We start from the raw sequence: 17,553 nt of genomic DNA on the forward strand, positions 1-17,553 counted from the left end.
TTTTATCGACTTTTGAAAGACTAAAATTGTTTTATTTTATTGTAGATGTCATTTCTTCCGTTTTAGAGTATTACTCTTTGTTTCACGTGCTTTTCACCTTCAGTCCAGCATTTCGAACTAGAAGATCTGGACGTTTATCCCCTGAAGTGTCAGGATAGATATTGTTGCGTGTGCGCGTTCGGTCATCTTTGGATAAAAGAAACTTTTTCGAGTGGTGTGAAGTTTATTTGAAGTTTAGTCAGAATCTCGACGAGCTAAATGGATTTGAAAGATTTTCAGCCATACTTTACAGTAGGATATGAAAGTGAATTTTAATGTACTTTTTAAAATATACTTTTAAAATTGCATTGATCAATCACAGGTGAATTGGATTGTGAGAAATACAGATTATTTGGAATAAACTTTGATATCGAGCAATAAGAATTGGATTTCTGCTGGTTGAAATGTTCTCAATTTGTGTACTGATAATTTAAGTACAAATACATATATTTTGAATTGATCATTGTTTGCGTTTCATGAAACGATATTCGGATAAAAAAAATATGGATATAATGTACTGATTTTTTGTGCGACTATTTTAAAAATTTGATTAAAAAACAAAGTTACATATACTTTTTAAACAAAATACGATTATTATAAAATGATTCAAAACTTGATATAGATGAAAACTTTCAAAGGTGTTTTCAAATAAGTTAGCGGATAAGAATGTTCAAGCAGTTACATTAAACTCCACGTTTTTGTTGTGTTATCAGATGATTTTCATAAAGTAATGCCAAGTTTTATATTTGAGATCAAAAGTCTGTAATCAAGATATGTAAAATATCCAGAGGATTTTACACAGAAGACAACAATGTTGGTTATACCCTACATCATCTTAATCATCTTAACAAGGCAAGGTAAGTAATATTTAATTGATATTTTTCACTCTTCGAAATACATTTCATTACATTGCGAAGTTATCCGCCTATAAAAAATGACAATATTTGTTAATGCTTTATAATAGTGCTTTTATACATACTGAATTATACTGAATTATATATTTATATGTGTATGTGTTTTGTCAAACTTTATGGGGTTTTTTTTCGTTTCCCAAATACTATTTTAATTTCCTTAATATTATAAAGTATGCGTTCTAGTTCATAATTTTTTTTAGTAAAAAATCTCAGTAAGTAAAAGAGTGCTCTTGGCACTTATTTTTTTGACACGCATTTTTTTTAATCGCTGTTATTTTACGCGAAATATATAAAGCAACTTATTAAGGAAATAACTGTTAATTCTAATTAGAAAAATGAAGGTAAATAGAAGAAAATATAACTGTAAGTTATTTTATTTCAATTTCTTTCTAAGAAAATAACTTATGAATTCAGTAATGACTACTTTCGTTACTAAAATAATTATGTATGCTACTAAAAGTAATTATTATGTAGCTTGTAAATTTTTTTAATATAAGTTTCATCTCATAATACAAAAATTCTCGAATCATAATTAATAGAATATTTTTAAGAAAATGTTTACTCCTTTTAACTCTTAATTACATTTTGAAAAATGATGCAAGAAATGTAAAAAAAAAAAAAAAAAAAAAAAAAAAAACTCTTATTCTCATCAATTATAAAATCTACTCATTGACTGCATTGTGTTTTTAAAGGATGTCAAAAAGGTACTAGCTTATTAACAACGTGAAAAACTTTGAATGTGAGTTTTAGACATTTATCCGAAATTCATTTCCTTATGACTTCAATTATTATTTATAAACCATTTAATTGAATCAATATTACAATGATACTTTTCCTTGTATAGCTATATTCGTATTTCTTTCCTGTTGATTTAAAATATTTCATTTGTGTGCAAATAATTTCTTTCATTATAAAACATTATACGGTTAATGATATACAAACATGATGTTTTTCAGATTCGAAAGTTTTCAAAGTTTGATATTTACCAATCAAAATTTCTTATCATTTTGATATTTATATGCTATACTTTGTTACATCAGTATGTTTTTGACTTTTTAATGCATTTAATTATAAAGTTTTTCGATAATATTAGATCACAACATCCATTTCAGAGAGTGTTATCGCAATAGTTCAGCTGAAATTACAGCAACACTTGAGATGTTGACCGATTTCATGCCATTTTTGCACCATCGGTGAGCAATTAAATTCTAACTTATTATTTAGGAAAAAATTATGCGATGCGCGAGTAATGTCCGATCATAATAGTTTGAGATATAAGAATAATACATTTTGTTCATCAATATATGTATGTGTTGAATTTTAAATATTTTCCAAGCAAATGCTTCATGGAATAAAAATTTATATTATTGTAAAATATTTTAGAATATAACATTTGATTGGACTCATTTTCCAAATCTGATAAATAAAGTATGGAACGATGATTTTAAGTAAGATATTTTTGAGAATCCGGTTTTTGGAATATTGAGCTGCAGAGTGTTTAGTTATACCGTAATATATATGGATATATTTGCTACACAATTTTGCGAATCGTACATTTGAACATGTACATTGAACTTGTACAACTAAATACATTTGAAATCTTGCTAGACTCTAGAGTAGGTAAGCATTACCATAGGCAATAAACCGGAGAATAAATATCTTCAATAGCTATTCAGAAATCTATTTGAACAGAGTAACCGTCCACATTCATGAAATGGAAATGTTAGACGATTACTTTGACAGGATAAAGAGAAACCCAAATTAGAAAAGCAGAATTAGTACATTTTCTATAAAAAGAAATTTGGCAAAATATAAAATTTTGGGATCATTTATTATGTATTACGAAAAGCACGATATGGTAGTCAAATATATGTGAAGAATTCCGCTCATAAAGATAGCTGGGTGTAATCCTAGTTTCATGTGCCCCCGAGATTGTCGCCAATATAAAAAAAAAAGCGGAATAATTTTCCCAGCAACCCTAATACAGATTTGTTTATAATTTTTCTCACTTGCTGAGTTGTATATCTACTACAGTAATTTTGTAAGAAATGAAAACTAAAAATAAGCGACTAATAAGCAGCCATTAAAGAATTCAATTAAGTTTTATAATCGAAAGTATTATTACTGCTAAATAAAAATTCACTGTTATTTTTAAATTAAAATATGATTAGCTAATATTTAACCTTTTACAATTCTTACCGAATTATTTTATTCAACTTAAGATCGTCTGCTTACGATTTGTGCCGGAACAGAAATTAAAAACATATGCTCAACCCTTTCAAATCGTTTGTCTTGTTTTTCACATTTTTTTTTCATCTAAACATTCTTATGGAATTCTTTGAAATTTTTTTTTCGAGGATTTTTCGTGATTTTTCAATGAGTTTGTGCGTATTCAATAATCCGATGTCTGATGATTAAGATAATCCCAAGTATTATGAGAGATAATGTATTTGAGAATTCGATGTCTACATTTCTAAATATATATAGCGTTGACAGAATAACGTTTGCTTCATTGAAAAGTTCTGCTTTTCTTTTTATGGAAATGGTTCCTTGCTCAATAAAAATAATTAATTGAACCGAATATATGTATTTATTTATTCAAATTTCTTAAGAAAACACCGGTGGCTAGTATCGAAGCTACAAGGAGCAGGTGCTTTTATTTTCCCTGGTGCTGCTCTTTTTATTCTCAGAATCTTTAAGTTTAATGAGCAAGTGATGCTACTAGGTTCTCGCTCCCGCTTCTAGCGAAGCCGTAGGATGTATTTTTAAATAAATAAGATATGTCTGATGCCTTCTTCAGATACCGAAGGCATCACGTATTCGAATTTTATTGTCTAAAGTACAGACCAGCGCAGCAGTTTTGGAAATTTTCGTAATTTCAGAATTCGAAGAAGATTCTGCAATTGTGACCCATAATGGTTCTGGGAAAATTATTCATGGATAAAAAATAAATCTCACAATTTTAATGTAACTGTAACTGTTTCACAATATTGTTTATACGGCCACCCAACCTGATTGGCGATTTTTTTACTGTTGGCATCCTTGGCGAAAAAGGGTACATTAAACTAGGATGTTACCGAAATCTGGTCGCGAGAAAAAGAAATTTTGCAATTGAGTATCCAAAGCATTTCTGGTTTTAATATTTTGTAACTTAAATTTATTCGATGACTGGAACAGATGAAGATTTTCAAATGAACCTCTACTTTTAAGTTTAACATTGTAAAATACAAGCAAAAGTAGAACCCTAACTTATGTATATGAGAGGAACTGTTTAGCAAGGGTGATTCGGGGATTACTTGAAATGCAGAGCAACTTCTGGATAAGGTATTTTTATTATAATCTTGAGAATGTTGAATAGAAATAAAACAATTTAGATATTTTGAAATATCCTCCTGAATATGCCATTATATAAGCACGTGAGGGAACATGCCTCTTCCTACAAAATAATAATCCAAATTATGTTGCTAAAATGCATTGAAACACTGTTCTTGCCATTAGATCCATGCTTCTTCATCCAAAATGTGATCAGCCATCAGAAATAACCCTTCCCCTAGTAGCATATGTATGTATATATATATATATATATATATATATATATATATATATATATATATATATAATATAATATTGTAAAATATTAAATAATATTCGCAATATTGTATAATATTGTTGAACATTAAATTACATAATATTATATAACAAGATGCTCTACCTGGATTATTGATCATCCTCACGATTATCTGGATAGATAAATTATAAAATTAACACCTTGACTGTCGTGGGGTTTACTAGTTATAGCGTGACCATATAAATAATATTTAAAAAATTCAGAGCGGGTGTAGGTGTGCTAAACATTAAAACTAAAACATGTCACTTTAGTCATTACTGTAGTTTACTACTGTCACTACAGTAATGATTTGACTACAGCAATTACTACTGTCAATTTAGTCAAGCGTAACTGAGAACTGCAGAAAACATCAACTTCAAACATTAAAAATTTGATGAATTTAATGCTGCCTATTATAAAATCAATAATCAAGTCTAGAGGTATTCAAAACAAAGCCTTAACATTTGATAAAGAAGATTGTTCAATTTATTGTTATAATTTTTCTTTACTTTTGTTTGTATTTTAAATTATGTCTAAGCATTCTGCAAAAATGCTTTGACATGATTATGCATTTTGCATAATCAAAAGTGTATTTTTAATTTGTGCCTTTATACTTTTTATAATAAATATATATAAACTTTTATTTTGAAAAAAATATTGTGTCACTTTTTTGATAAAGATTCTTCTAAATATGGTTTCCGCAAAAGATGATGATACTATTTAATTTCCATACTTTTGTTACAAGATTTGTAATCTGAATTTTAACAGTGCATTTCTTATGACTATGCTATTATGTCATATCTTTCTAAAAGATGTATGATAAATTCAATATTTAATGGATGTTAGCATTAACCATATCTACTTACTGCAGCCCCTTCAACTGGTCTGTTATAAAAAAAATTTAAAAAAAAACACATTTTTCATGAAATACTTGTAATTACCATCATCCACGAACAACCGTCTAATTTCCATCAACGTAAAAGTCAAAATATTTAGTTATTCAAGATGTCTATAGGCATTTAATCTTCAATTGGAATTTCTTACCTGATGTGCATTAAATGAGTATACATTTACTTTTTTATACTGGATCTTCAGTTTTCTTTGATTTAATCTTTTAAGAGCACATTTGCGTTTTAATTCAATTTGGTTGTATTTTTGAGCTGTTAACACAATCTAATTGTTGCACCGTAAAGCAAAAACGCTTCAGTCTATTAACAGTTTTCTCAATATTTGAAGCCTGTACTTCGTTAATTTCAATAGTATTTCAAAGAATTCTTTTCCAAATACAAGAAAATTAATTTTTATCCTAAAGCTGAAAATTAAATAAAATGTTGAAATTGCTACCAGATGAAAAAGTTTTCAAAATGATATTTTAATGCAATTTCTTTACTTTCAAATTAATTAAACAATTGCTTCTGTAATAAATATTTGCTTTCGTTTAATTCATTAATTCATTCAATTTAAACTTTATAGTAGAAGCAACACTAAACGGAGAGCCATGTCCTGTTAATTCCTTTCTTAAATGCATAAAACGTTTCCAGCTAAAACAAGATCCTCAAACATCCTTGAATCCATGTTCTAACATCTACCTCAGAAAACGATACTTCTGAATTATTGGCAAAAGTTCAAGTTTTTATTGAGCATAAACAAAAGCAAATTTTCTAAACTAGAAGGAAAATTAAATAAAAAATTTCAGAAAGTCTGTGATTTTGTTATAGAAAATGGAATCATGATTTCTTAAAATGAATTTATGCCACTATTCTTTATTTGGAATATAAATGTTTTTTTTTTTTTTTCGCAACAGGAACTCGCAGTTTCATTTGTTAATATCTTAACTTCAAAAAAAAACTTTTACCAGACTATTCTCCAAGACTAATTGTTGTTTTGTAAATCAAATCTGAGTATTTTTAGTTGCCCAAGAATTAGTGTAATTTTATATAAAGAGGAAATAATGTAATCGTAACAAAACCTCTATCTCGAATCGACTTTGATAAATTTACCCATTTTATATTACAATAAGTTTGAAATTAAGAATAGTTTCAGAGCCGCATTTGTCTGACGGCGTGGCTGTTACAAACAAAATAATTCAAATACACCTCGAGATATATGGATAAATATTATGATTCTTGCATCAAATTTCAAGATTTATTTAAGAAAAAAGTTCCACGGAAATTTGTATGCGAGTCCATACAGGCGCATTAACTCGGTAACTAAAAAGCGTAACCAACCATGTAATTGAAATTCGTTATATAATTATATAATTAGAATTGTAGATGTGTAAATTTCGATGTCCGTTTATCTATGTATTCCACTATTTTATTTAAACATTTTATACAATTTAATTGTTTTATTTCTTTGATTTTATATCATTATTCATAAATATCGCTATTCCCTTTGATTCAATATTCATATATTTATTGTTTTACTCCCTTTATATACTTAAATTGTGCTTTTTTATTTTTCCCCTGTAAATATTTTTGTAATAACTTGCTACTATTTATCTCTAGTTGCTTTTATTCTAAAAAAAATCTAAATTTTATGCATAAATTCCCTCAATGAATTATTTGAAGGTGAACTATGGATTTGTTGTTGCTAATAAAGGGCCAGTAGGGTCATAATATCTCAGGAAAGGTGAGCCATTGTAGAATTAGTTGGTAGTAACTATCACAACCATATATTTTTTGTTTGTTTCATGAGGGCTTTTGTGTGACAAATTCATATAGCGGTATTCCGAACTTTTTTTGAGAGGGGGTGGGGTGGGGAGGGGGGGGGAAGACACGGCCACTTATGATTAACACTGGCCGCTTAAGCTAAAGCTGACCTTGCTATTCTGCTTATTCTTTAACGCATATGTGAGCACAAAAATTTTTAAAAAACAAGCAGGAGATAGCAAAGAAGAATGCCATGTAATTAGATAGGTGGTTAAATTTTCAAGCATGAGTCAGGGCAGCGAGCTTATTAAATCCAAATGCTTTGTTCCTAAATGGAGTATGCTACAGATTAGACAGTAGCATTAAATAGTTTTACAATTAAATTATAAGATCATATCGGTTCTCGAGTTTAAAGTTCCATAGCTTTAACTGATATTATAAAGGCAATGTTTAAAAAAAACGAAAAAAAAGATCACTTAATTCGCTTACTTACTGTTGTCTGGTATGTAAAGTATAAAGTCGCATATAATGATCTCATACTTGAAGTCGTATTGGAACTTATTAAAAGTACTTTAGAAAAGTTCTTCGAAAAAGAATGTTTCGCCAAGAACTCATTCATGGAACAAATGGGGATCCAACTTATGAAAGAATTGTGTTAAAAACAATGCTGGATAATTTTTATTCAGTAAAATAAAGAAGGTCCACTTCATTTGTTGCCAATATGATGAATTAAATTTTTTCGAAATTGTTACTATTTATGTTCTTATTGATACTATGTGCTATACTCATTTCTATATTTGAAAATAGGTACTTCTAAAACAATTTATCGCGATAGTTAATAGGCACTAGTAATGGTACGATGGAAATCTTCTTCTCTTCAAAATAGTATTAATATTTAATATTGATTATCTATGAACATTTAAATTTAAGAGCATATTATGCTAATGAAAAAAAAAATATCTTCGGAAATTTAAAAATTCAATTTCTCTATTCCAGATTCTAATGTGGAAGTATTTGAGAAGGCTTTTCAAATCTCGGAATTTATTAAATTCATTGTTGATTGTTATTGAGTTTAAAGAAGAATATAAAGAAAATATAAAAGAAGTATTTTATAAGAAAAAAAAGACTTAAAAATTCCTTTCTCCAAAGATGAAACTTCAAACCAACTTTTATTAAACAACTGGCGTATTTTATTAAGAAACTCTGCGATTTGCGTATAAATAAAGGTAATTTACTCTAGATTGATATTGAATGACTCTCATTTAGAAATTGGATTCATAAAAGTGAATTTTTTTGGACTTGTTGTTTGGACTTCAGTAGTTAAGTTTTAACTTTCTGAGAATTCTCAACACATTTTATAAAATGCGAAAATAGAATAAAGCATCTAATGTGTTTTAAATTATGTAGAGAGTTCGGAACTGGGACAAATTGATAACACTAAATGGCATCTAAAGCATTTTTTTTTCATAAGTAACTTTCTTTTTCATTTTTAGATAAAAGATTGTCTTTATCGTCAAATTCCCTTGTTTTTCTTTATGGTAGTGTTCTTCATTTATTTTTCTAAAAAATTACTTGTAAAAGAATACTATAATTGCAAAGTACTCCAGATATTTTTCAGATATGCGATTTCTTCTGGCGAACGAAATTATTTAGACAGCTAAGACAAATTCATAGTTCTAAACCGTATCTGAAGTAATTTTTCTTCTATAAGTAATATTTTTTTATTGTTTTTACGGTTAAATTACTTTGTCTATACAAATAGATAATTTTATATATACATATATCTAATCAAATTTCTTATAAAATACTATTATTGCAGAGTGCTCCAGATATTTTTCAGATATGCGATTTCTTTTGGAGAACGAAATTATTATCCCAAACGTAAACTACTACTTTTTAGGTAATGAATGTATTTGTTTAGGGAATTTTTCAATGAAATAAGAATAAAGAATTATTTATAAAATTGACCAATATACAATTTATTGAAATATTACTAAGTCACCGATATTGATAGGATCACAAAGTATAAAAGTTCCAGGTATTACAGAATTTTGATACTAGCAACGGAAATTTATTATAAAATATCCGAAGCGCAATCTTGTTTTTATAAGTATAGCGAGGGCTCTAATATAGAGAACAACATTAAATTATTACATTTATGTCGTTTCAAAACCATTGGGAAAACACACTACTTAATATATCTAATATATTTTTTTCTTCGGATAGTGACGGTATTAAGCCTAATTTACTACGAACCATTCTATTACTAGGCGTCATAATATTCTTCGATAAGAAGTTGACTTATAAGTAGATTATCACTTTTACGCTGGGTATAACAGTGATGTGAAGATGTATTACCTCTATTCGGATGACAGAGCTCGTTAAGACTGCGTCGTCTGCTTACGCCGTTGAAATGATGGTCATTCAAATGACCCGGAAGTATGAGGAGGCTTGGAGGCGAAACTCTTTTGTGATAACAATGGACTATTGCCAGAAGTCCTTCCTTTGACTACAAAATTTAAGAATGATATTAACTTTGTCAGAATGATTGATTTTGGAAATGCATATTTTCAAAAAATATGGATGCTTTACTATAAAAATTATAACTTATATTTTTTTGGTATGTGTTAACCCTTTTCAAGGCGAAGGAAAATATATTGCAAACGATTTAAACTATTTTGAAAACATTGTAGCACCCAAATTACCCAGAAATAGACAAAAGTGTAATGTTTCATTGTGTGCAGCTCTTTGTTTTATGTTGCTTCCCCAGAAAAATTAAAAATTATGCAATTGGTAATTTACATTGTATTTGGTTTTTCTACGACTTATTTCATGTGTAATTAATATATTTTAAATTTTGAAATAATTAAATAAAAGTTTTACAAAAATGCGTATTTATTTGTGAAATTATTTGTATTTGTTATATCGAATAAGTGAGTAAAATGTCATTGCTTATATTGAGCGATGGTAAATAAGTTACCACCCCTATTATAAAAAGTAGTTACCGCAACAAAATTTTAAAATACTTCTTTAGGTTATAAATGAGCTTATTTTGTTTAATTTAAGAATAAAATGTAGATTTTGAAGAAAACGGCCTGTGCCCGTTAAAAGGTTAAAGATGGCATGCTTTTTCCTATTTTAAATTATGCTTTTTTTTTTATTAGGCAACGTTCATTGATTTCCTTAACGTATTCATTTATTTTTCCCAATTGCTTCTAATTTCTATATATTTCCATCACTGAATTATAAAACAATCGCCATTTATATTTTATTAGTCAATAAAATAAAAACATTCATCAATTACTACCATTTCGAATAACTGATCATTGTTCTTGTAGAGCACTTTTTCCAAATTACTTCTAATTTCCATGTATTTCCTTCACTAAATTATAAAACAATCATCATTTATTAGTCAATAAAATAAAAACATTCATCAATTGCTACCATTTTGAATAACTGATCATTGTTCTTGTAGAGCACTTTTTCCAAATTACTTCTAATTTCCATGTATTTCCTTCACTAAATTATAAAACAATCATCATTTATTAGTCAATAAAATAAAAACATTCATCAATTGCTACCATTTTGAATAACTGATCATTGTTCTTGTAGAGCACTTTTTCCCAATTACTTCTAATTTCCATGTATTTCCTTCACTAAATTATAAAACAATCACCATTTATTAGTCAATAAAATAAAACCGTTCAAGCAATTACTACCATTTCGAATACCTGAAGATCAGTGTTCTTGTAGAGCACCAATACGAGGGGAGGGGGACGGAAATTCCTGCTGGCGAACTAAAATATGAGGGTAGTTTCCTTTCGTTAGAGACGTAAGGAAAATGAAACTATATCTTCATTTATATTTTATTAACAACTTGCTGGTACCTGGCGCATCGCTGTCACAGAGGAAATGATTTTGGAAATCTCGTTTGAAATTTAAAATAACTATCATGTTTAATTAGGTATGATAGAAAGAATATTTGTTTTCTTGGCGACAATGAATTCATTTAATGAAATTGAATAATATATAAAGTATAAATAAAATTTATTGTATTTTTTGATTTTATTATTCAATGATACTTTAAGGTAGATAATATTTTTATTTTTCCGTCTTTAGTAAAAACAATTTCTTGGCTGTACGACTCGTGAGCATCCAACATGCAACTGGCCATGTTGATACATATTCTAGATACAAAGCAATAAGTTAGCGCAGTTTTTCGCAATCGAATGAACGGTACGGTAGCGCATAAAATACGAACCAACAATAATTCCTTTTTATATGTTAAATTACATAAAAAAAATCGAACAATTAATAACATTTCTAATAGCTAAAGAACAAGGTTTCTGTAGAGCAACCAACAAGACAGAAAAAAAAACTCCTCTTGGCAAACTTAAAAATGAGATTTCTTTCGTTAAGGATGAAGGAAAAATGAAATTGTATTCTCATTTATATTTTATAAATCAATAACTTAAAGACATCCAAACAATTGGTATTACCTCAAATAATTGAAGAACAAGGTTTTTGTAAAGCAACCAACAAGAAGGAAAAAATCCTCTTGGTGAATTGAAAAATGAGGGTTGATTTCATTTCTTAGAGATATAAGGCAAGTTCAATTGTATTCTCATTTATATTTCATTAATCAGTAAGTATTCAATTGGTATCATTTCGAAAAACTGAGGAACAGAGCTATTTTAGAGCACAATAAGTGGGGAAAAAAAAGAAACTCCTTTCTGCAAACTGAAAAATGAAGGCAGATTCTTTTTGCTAAGGATGTAAAAAAAAACTAAATTGTATATCCTCATTTATATTTTATTGGCAAATAACATAAAAAAAAAATTCATATTATTTCGAAAAGGATGTTTATAGAACTCCAACAAAAAAAAAGTTCTGTCGGCACACTATAAAATTTTGATAAGATTCCGTTCGTTTGGATGAAAAAAATGTAGTTAATAACATAAAACCATTCAAACTATTGCTGCTATTTCGAAAGCTGTTTTTGTTGAACACCGACAAGAGAGGAAAAGAACTCTTGGCAAACTGAAAAATGAGGGTAGATTCCTTTCTTTAGAGATGCAAGGGAAATGAAATTTTTATCCTCATTTATATTTTATAAGTCAATAGCATAAAAAAAAATTAAATAATTTCTATCATTTCGAATAAATGAACATCACCAACAATAGGGGGGGGGGAAACTCTTCATATTGGCAATTTAAAAAAATGAGGGTAGATTCCTTTCGTTAGAGGAAAATGAAATTGTATATCCTCACTTATATTTTATTAGCAATTAACATAAAAACATCCAGACAACTTATAGTATTTTGAACAGAATTTTTGTTGAGCTGCAACAAAATAAATAAATAAAACTCCTGGTGACAAACTATAAAATCAGATTCCATTCATTTGGGATGCAAGGAAAATGGAATTTCTATACTTTGAGACATTTCCTTCCTTAATTTAAAGTTGAATAAGTTGACGCTGAAAAATGGTGAAACAAATGTAACTGATAATAAGCAGATTTAGTTTTAAAAACCGTCGTAAATTAGGTGTTGAAATGAATCTTTCGAATCTTAACTTCTAAGCAATTCCAATTACTGAAAAACGATCAAGCGAAAATTTAACGAAATTTTTTCATTGCCATATAGCAGAAAAATTACATCATCTTTCCATCTTTAATCAAAATGGAGTTATCGGAGTATAAAAAATTATGAATCCAATTCATTTCCTTTGAAATAAATGAACAATCTCACCGAAATTTGTATATTCAAGTTTCAAAAGTTGAGATGATTTAGATTTCTAGGAACCTTAATGAAAAGAACTCTTAAGAAATTTCCACAGAGTCTTGTCATGAGAACCATTATAATAAGTGATAATAAATCTAGCAAATCTGTCGAATGCATTTATATTTTGTCAAATTCTTTTAACATCCAATGATTTTTATTTTCAGCGAAAGCTAGATAGCAATCGAAAATATTTGTACATAAATATATCCATTAACACATATTTTTGAATTCGATATTGATTGCATATTTAGTGTTTCGAATTTATTAACCCATAACTATGGAGGTGAGGTATCTCAGACCGCTAAGGATGAAATTTCGGTCACCCCTATTTTATTTTTATCTCAGTCGAATGGATGGACCCTGTAGCTTATTGTTTTTGGACCTTCACTACAAGTGCACATTTTCAACCGGACTCTTTTATTAAAAAAAAAAAATATTTCGGTTATTTCTTTCCGCGAAGACTGTGAGAATGCACCTCCAATTTAGTGTTCCAATATTGTACTAGGCCTATCAGATGACTCTAAAACTTGGTCCTAGAAATATCATCCAACCTACTGATTCCTTTATGAAGCAGAGCTTCAGAGACTTTTAAATGAAGCAGAAAGTGATTTTAGTGATGGGAATAATTATACAGAAGATTCTTTTCGATAAAAGTTCGCATTCGACTGATTCTGATATGTATGTTCAAATATAAATAATTTTTGTAGTCATAATGTATTTTGAAAAATTTCAAAAATATATTAATATACCAAGAAAAATATCTAGATAAATTATAAGCTCGTTTTTATACTAGTACTTAACCTTATATTAAAAATATCTTCAAAAACCGAGCTAGGGATGTTCACAAGTTTCTCCGTAGTAATTATGCAGATAGAAAAAAGTTGTTAAATTTTACACATTGTCATTTTTTTTTTCTTATATAATTGTTGAATATTCCGTTATATTGTTTTCTATATATGTATATTCTGGAAAAATAAATGTTATGTAAAAAGTAATATATTTTTTACCGAATATTATTTGTTGTAACATGTAATTTGAGAAGAAAATGTATATTCAAACGCAATTACTTTTTTAATGATGATATATTTTGAAAAACTTCTAAAACATATTTATATATCAAGAAAAATATTTGCAGAATATATTGGCCGATTTTCATACAAATTCTTTCATTAGAAAATTTAATTTGAATGCAAAAAAATCCTGTCTCTGATACCTTACCTCTCCTGTTAAGCCCTAAATTTTCACCTTCTCAGTTAAGCGTTAAGAAAGTATTTCTTTGAAATATCCAATGATGCACCGAATTTAACAAATCGTAGAAATTCTGTCAGCTATAACACGGTCCATTCCCGAGATTTATCACGGTAATTCGGGAAGCCATCGAGACAACTACTGAATATTTAACTAAAATACTTTCTGAGCTGTGGAAATAGGAGAAGTAATGTTCTCCATTCAATGATTGCTGAGAAGTATCTGAAATCGTTTTCGGCTTCATTTTTTCACTAAACACTCAATGAATAACACTAAGGTAGAAAATATCCTTGAAAGTACTTGCATTTCATTGGACAGAAGGAGATGGTCTCTAAACCTTTTTTTATAATGCCTTTTTTCAACATAAAAATGTACCGAAATATCCTCATGTTTTTGAAAAGTATCGATTCAATGACATTTTCGAAAAACAGTTTGATAAAGTGCATTAACACATTGCTAACTATCTAGAAATTGGATGCTAGCTCAGAAAAAAAAATAAGAATATTAGTTTCATGAATAGTTTTAGTATTTAATTTTAAAATATAAGTTTTATGTTTCGATTAGTCATTTTTTTTTCATTTTTAAAATTAACTCTCATTTCTATAGCAACAATAACTCGAATGCAAAAGTACTACATTTAATATCACCAAAATGTGAGTGAATAAAGTTCCAGAACCTAAAATAGTGAATTGTTGTTGTTAAAAATTCTTAAAAAGTTTCGAAATGTTATTAGAAATAGAGAAATATTTAAATAAAATAAAACTGTTGTCACTGAATGACTATGTTTTCAAAATTTAATTGTGTTAAAGTGGTATTTTTCGATTGAAATGCGCCGTAGCTATCGAAAAAAAATAACTGAAATTCTCATTTTGTTTAAAAAAATATTTTTTTAAAAAAACTTTATTACCCAGCGCTAACTACCTATGAAATAAATACATACTATTCAGTTTGACTGCTGTAGATCAAATGGTCTGAAGTGTATTTTCTATATCTGTCATATTAATTCACTATAATATTCACTTTATATAATGATATTCACCATGTAATGTTTGAGTGAATTTTTTTAACATATGTTTTATTTTTCAGATGTATTTATTTGTAGACATTATTATGTTAAGAATAAGCGATGCTTAAATTTCTGTCTTAGATGCACTCATAATTTTAATCTTAAAGTACACGAAAATCTTGTAATAATGTGCAAAGTATGACGACCGTGTCATGAATTTACTGTTACGTACCCCATGAGCACAGATGACGCACGAGAAAACAAATATTTCCGTGAACACTTTGTCTAACTTATAAGAATAACCCCATTATAGTCTGAAATGCCTTACCGTCATCAAATTGATTCATTTTGACATTCTTTCCTTCAATTGCCCTTATATTTCCTAACTAAGCTATCCATTCTATTAATATTATAATACATTCCAGGAATTTTAAAGACACATTCTCAGTCAGGTTAATTTAAATTAAATAGTGCATTAATCTCGCCAAAGTTGAATTTTTCGTTGGCGATAATTCGTGAAATAAGACATTCAGCGAGGTTTATGATACTAAGCAAGATTGCATAATTTCAGTATTTTATATATACGTTTTAATTTTCCTCGGAACATCCCGTTTTTCAAATTATCCAATTAAAAATTATAAACTGTATTCTAAATAGTACAGTACTCACTAAAGTTTAAAATTTCTTCCGCAATTGTTTGTGAAATGTTGAAACCCTATTAAAAGTACCTAGAGAACATTCGACAAGTTTTTTTCATACTACGCATAGCTGCATAAATTCAGTACTTTATAGCTATATTTTAATTTCTTTCAGAACATCCTGTTCTTCAAATTATCCAATTAAAATAATTGTTTTGTATTTTTGGAGACATTAAATACTAAATTTTAAAATAATTACTATATTATTTCAAACATATATGGTTTATGTAATAGGTAACTCGTAAATGAAGCGCCACCTCTAATAAAATTAAAAAAAATATCGGTGATCGCACGGACAGTGCTTTGACATAAGTTTGAGCCATTGACCTCTAATTTGAGCAGAAGTTAGTATTCTGCATTATCCGTTTTGACATATAAGATATAAATATTAAGTGAAAAATCACTTCTCAGTTTGTGTACTTTTTAAATGTTTCCGAATAGCAGAAATCATGCTTAACATACCAAAAGTAATTTGGATTACACCTTGAATATATCGCAAATGTTAATCATTTAAACATTCAGATTATTTGAAGTGAAAAAGGTTGTGATTTTAACTTCTTCGTCATCCGTAACGCGTCTAGCTCGTTTAAGTGAAATTTTTGCAGGGCAGCCGTAACGAGCTTCAAGCGTTCTTTTACATTTTAAAACTCTTAAATATTTAAAAGGCTTTGCAAATGTTTACTTGTTTGAGTTTTTATTTTTGTTTGTTCAAAAGCGGCGAAAAACCGAAATTTTCGTCGACAAGAAAGGATGGCAAAAGGGTTAAATATATTATTTAGTTGTTGCACCGGCTTAGCGAATTAAAGCGAAACAGTCCTTTTAGTAATACATTAGAGATTAGTAATACATTATTGAGGGGGAATGATGGTTGGAAACTATTAAGTTTATTGAAGAGTTTTCTTGCAAATTGTCTCTAAATTCCGGTATTATATCGATTTTGAAATAGTTATGGTTGTCATTTTTGACGTATTATCGAGCATTTATTATAATGTGTAAATTTTTCTTTGTACGATTTCAACTTTCTTTTTCTTTTTCTTTTTCTTTTTTTTTTTCGTATAAGTAGTACAGAGAAAGTATAGTAATCATAAAAAAAAAAAAATCTAATTCGACATTTTGAAGAATCTCCACGCTTTAGACCGCTCTGAATTCGAAAAACATATTTTTATAAAATGTCATTTTATCTGTCGATGACAAAGATCACTCAGAACTAATTTTAGCCAGACGGATGAAATTTGATTTACAGAGTTTACACCAAATTTTCAGATTTTTATTAAATTTCGTGTAAATTATGTTCGGAAGAAATCTGTATGCGCAGCTGTTTAAATATAAATGTACAGGATAGTTACAAAACGGAGAGAATTAGTTAAAATTTGGTGCACAAGGTTAATATATATACAATATATACCTGCTAAAGATTTAGACAAAATTAACAATGGGTTAATTGTATGTATGGGTGTACTTTCAGAGACATGTAAACACAATAGACCTAAATATATCAAACTGCACTTGCAGTTCCAAACTCCGATGTCTATTTTTGTGCCAAAATATTTTTCAATCGGTCGAGCAAAACATGCTTAAAATATAAATTCTATATTTGAATACTATTA

General features: G+C 28.3%; 1 protein-coding gene across 1 annotated transcript in view; it reads left to right on the forward strand.

Moving 5' to 3' along the window:
• Window positions 1-287: 287 nt before the first annotated feature.
• LOC129956442 (cell adhesion molecule Dscam2-like) overlaps window positions 288-17,553 on the forward strand; it is a 342,184-nt gene continuing 324,918 nt past the window's right edge. Inside the window, exon 1 of the mRNA XM_056068324.1 lies at window positions 288-896. Within this exon, the coding sequence (XP_055924299.1) occupies window positions 851-896 (46 nt within the window). The 5' untranslated portion in view covers window positions 288-850. The remainder of the gene's footprint in view (window positions 897-17,553) is intronic.

Source organism: Argiope bruennichi, chromosome 11 (genome assembly GCF_947563725.1).
Source record: "Argiope bruennichi chromosome 11, qqArgBrue1.1, whole genome shotgun sequence".
NCBI classification, from domain to species: domain Eukaryota; kingdom Metazoa; phylum Arthropoda; class Arachnida; order Araneae; family Araneidae; genus Argiope; species Argiope bruennichi.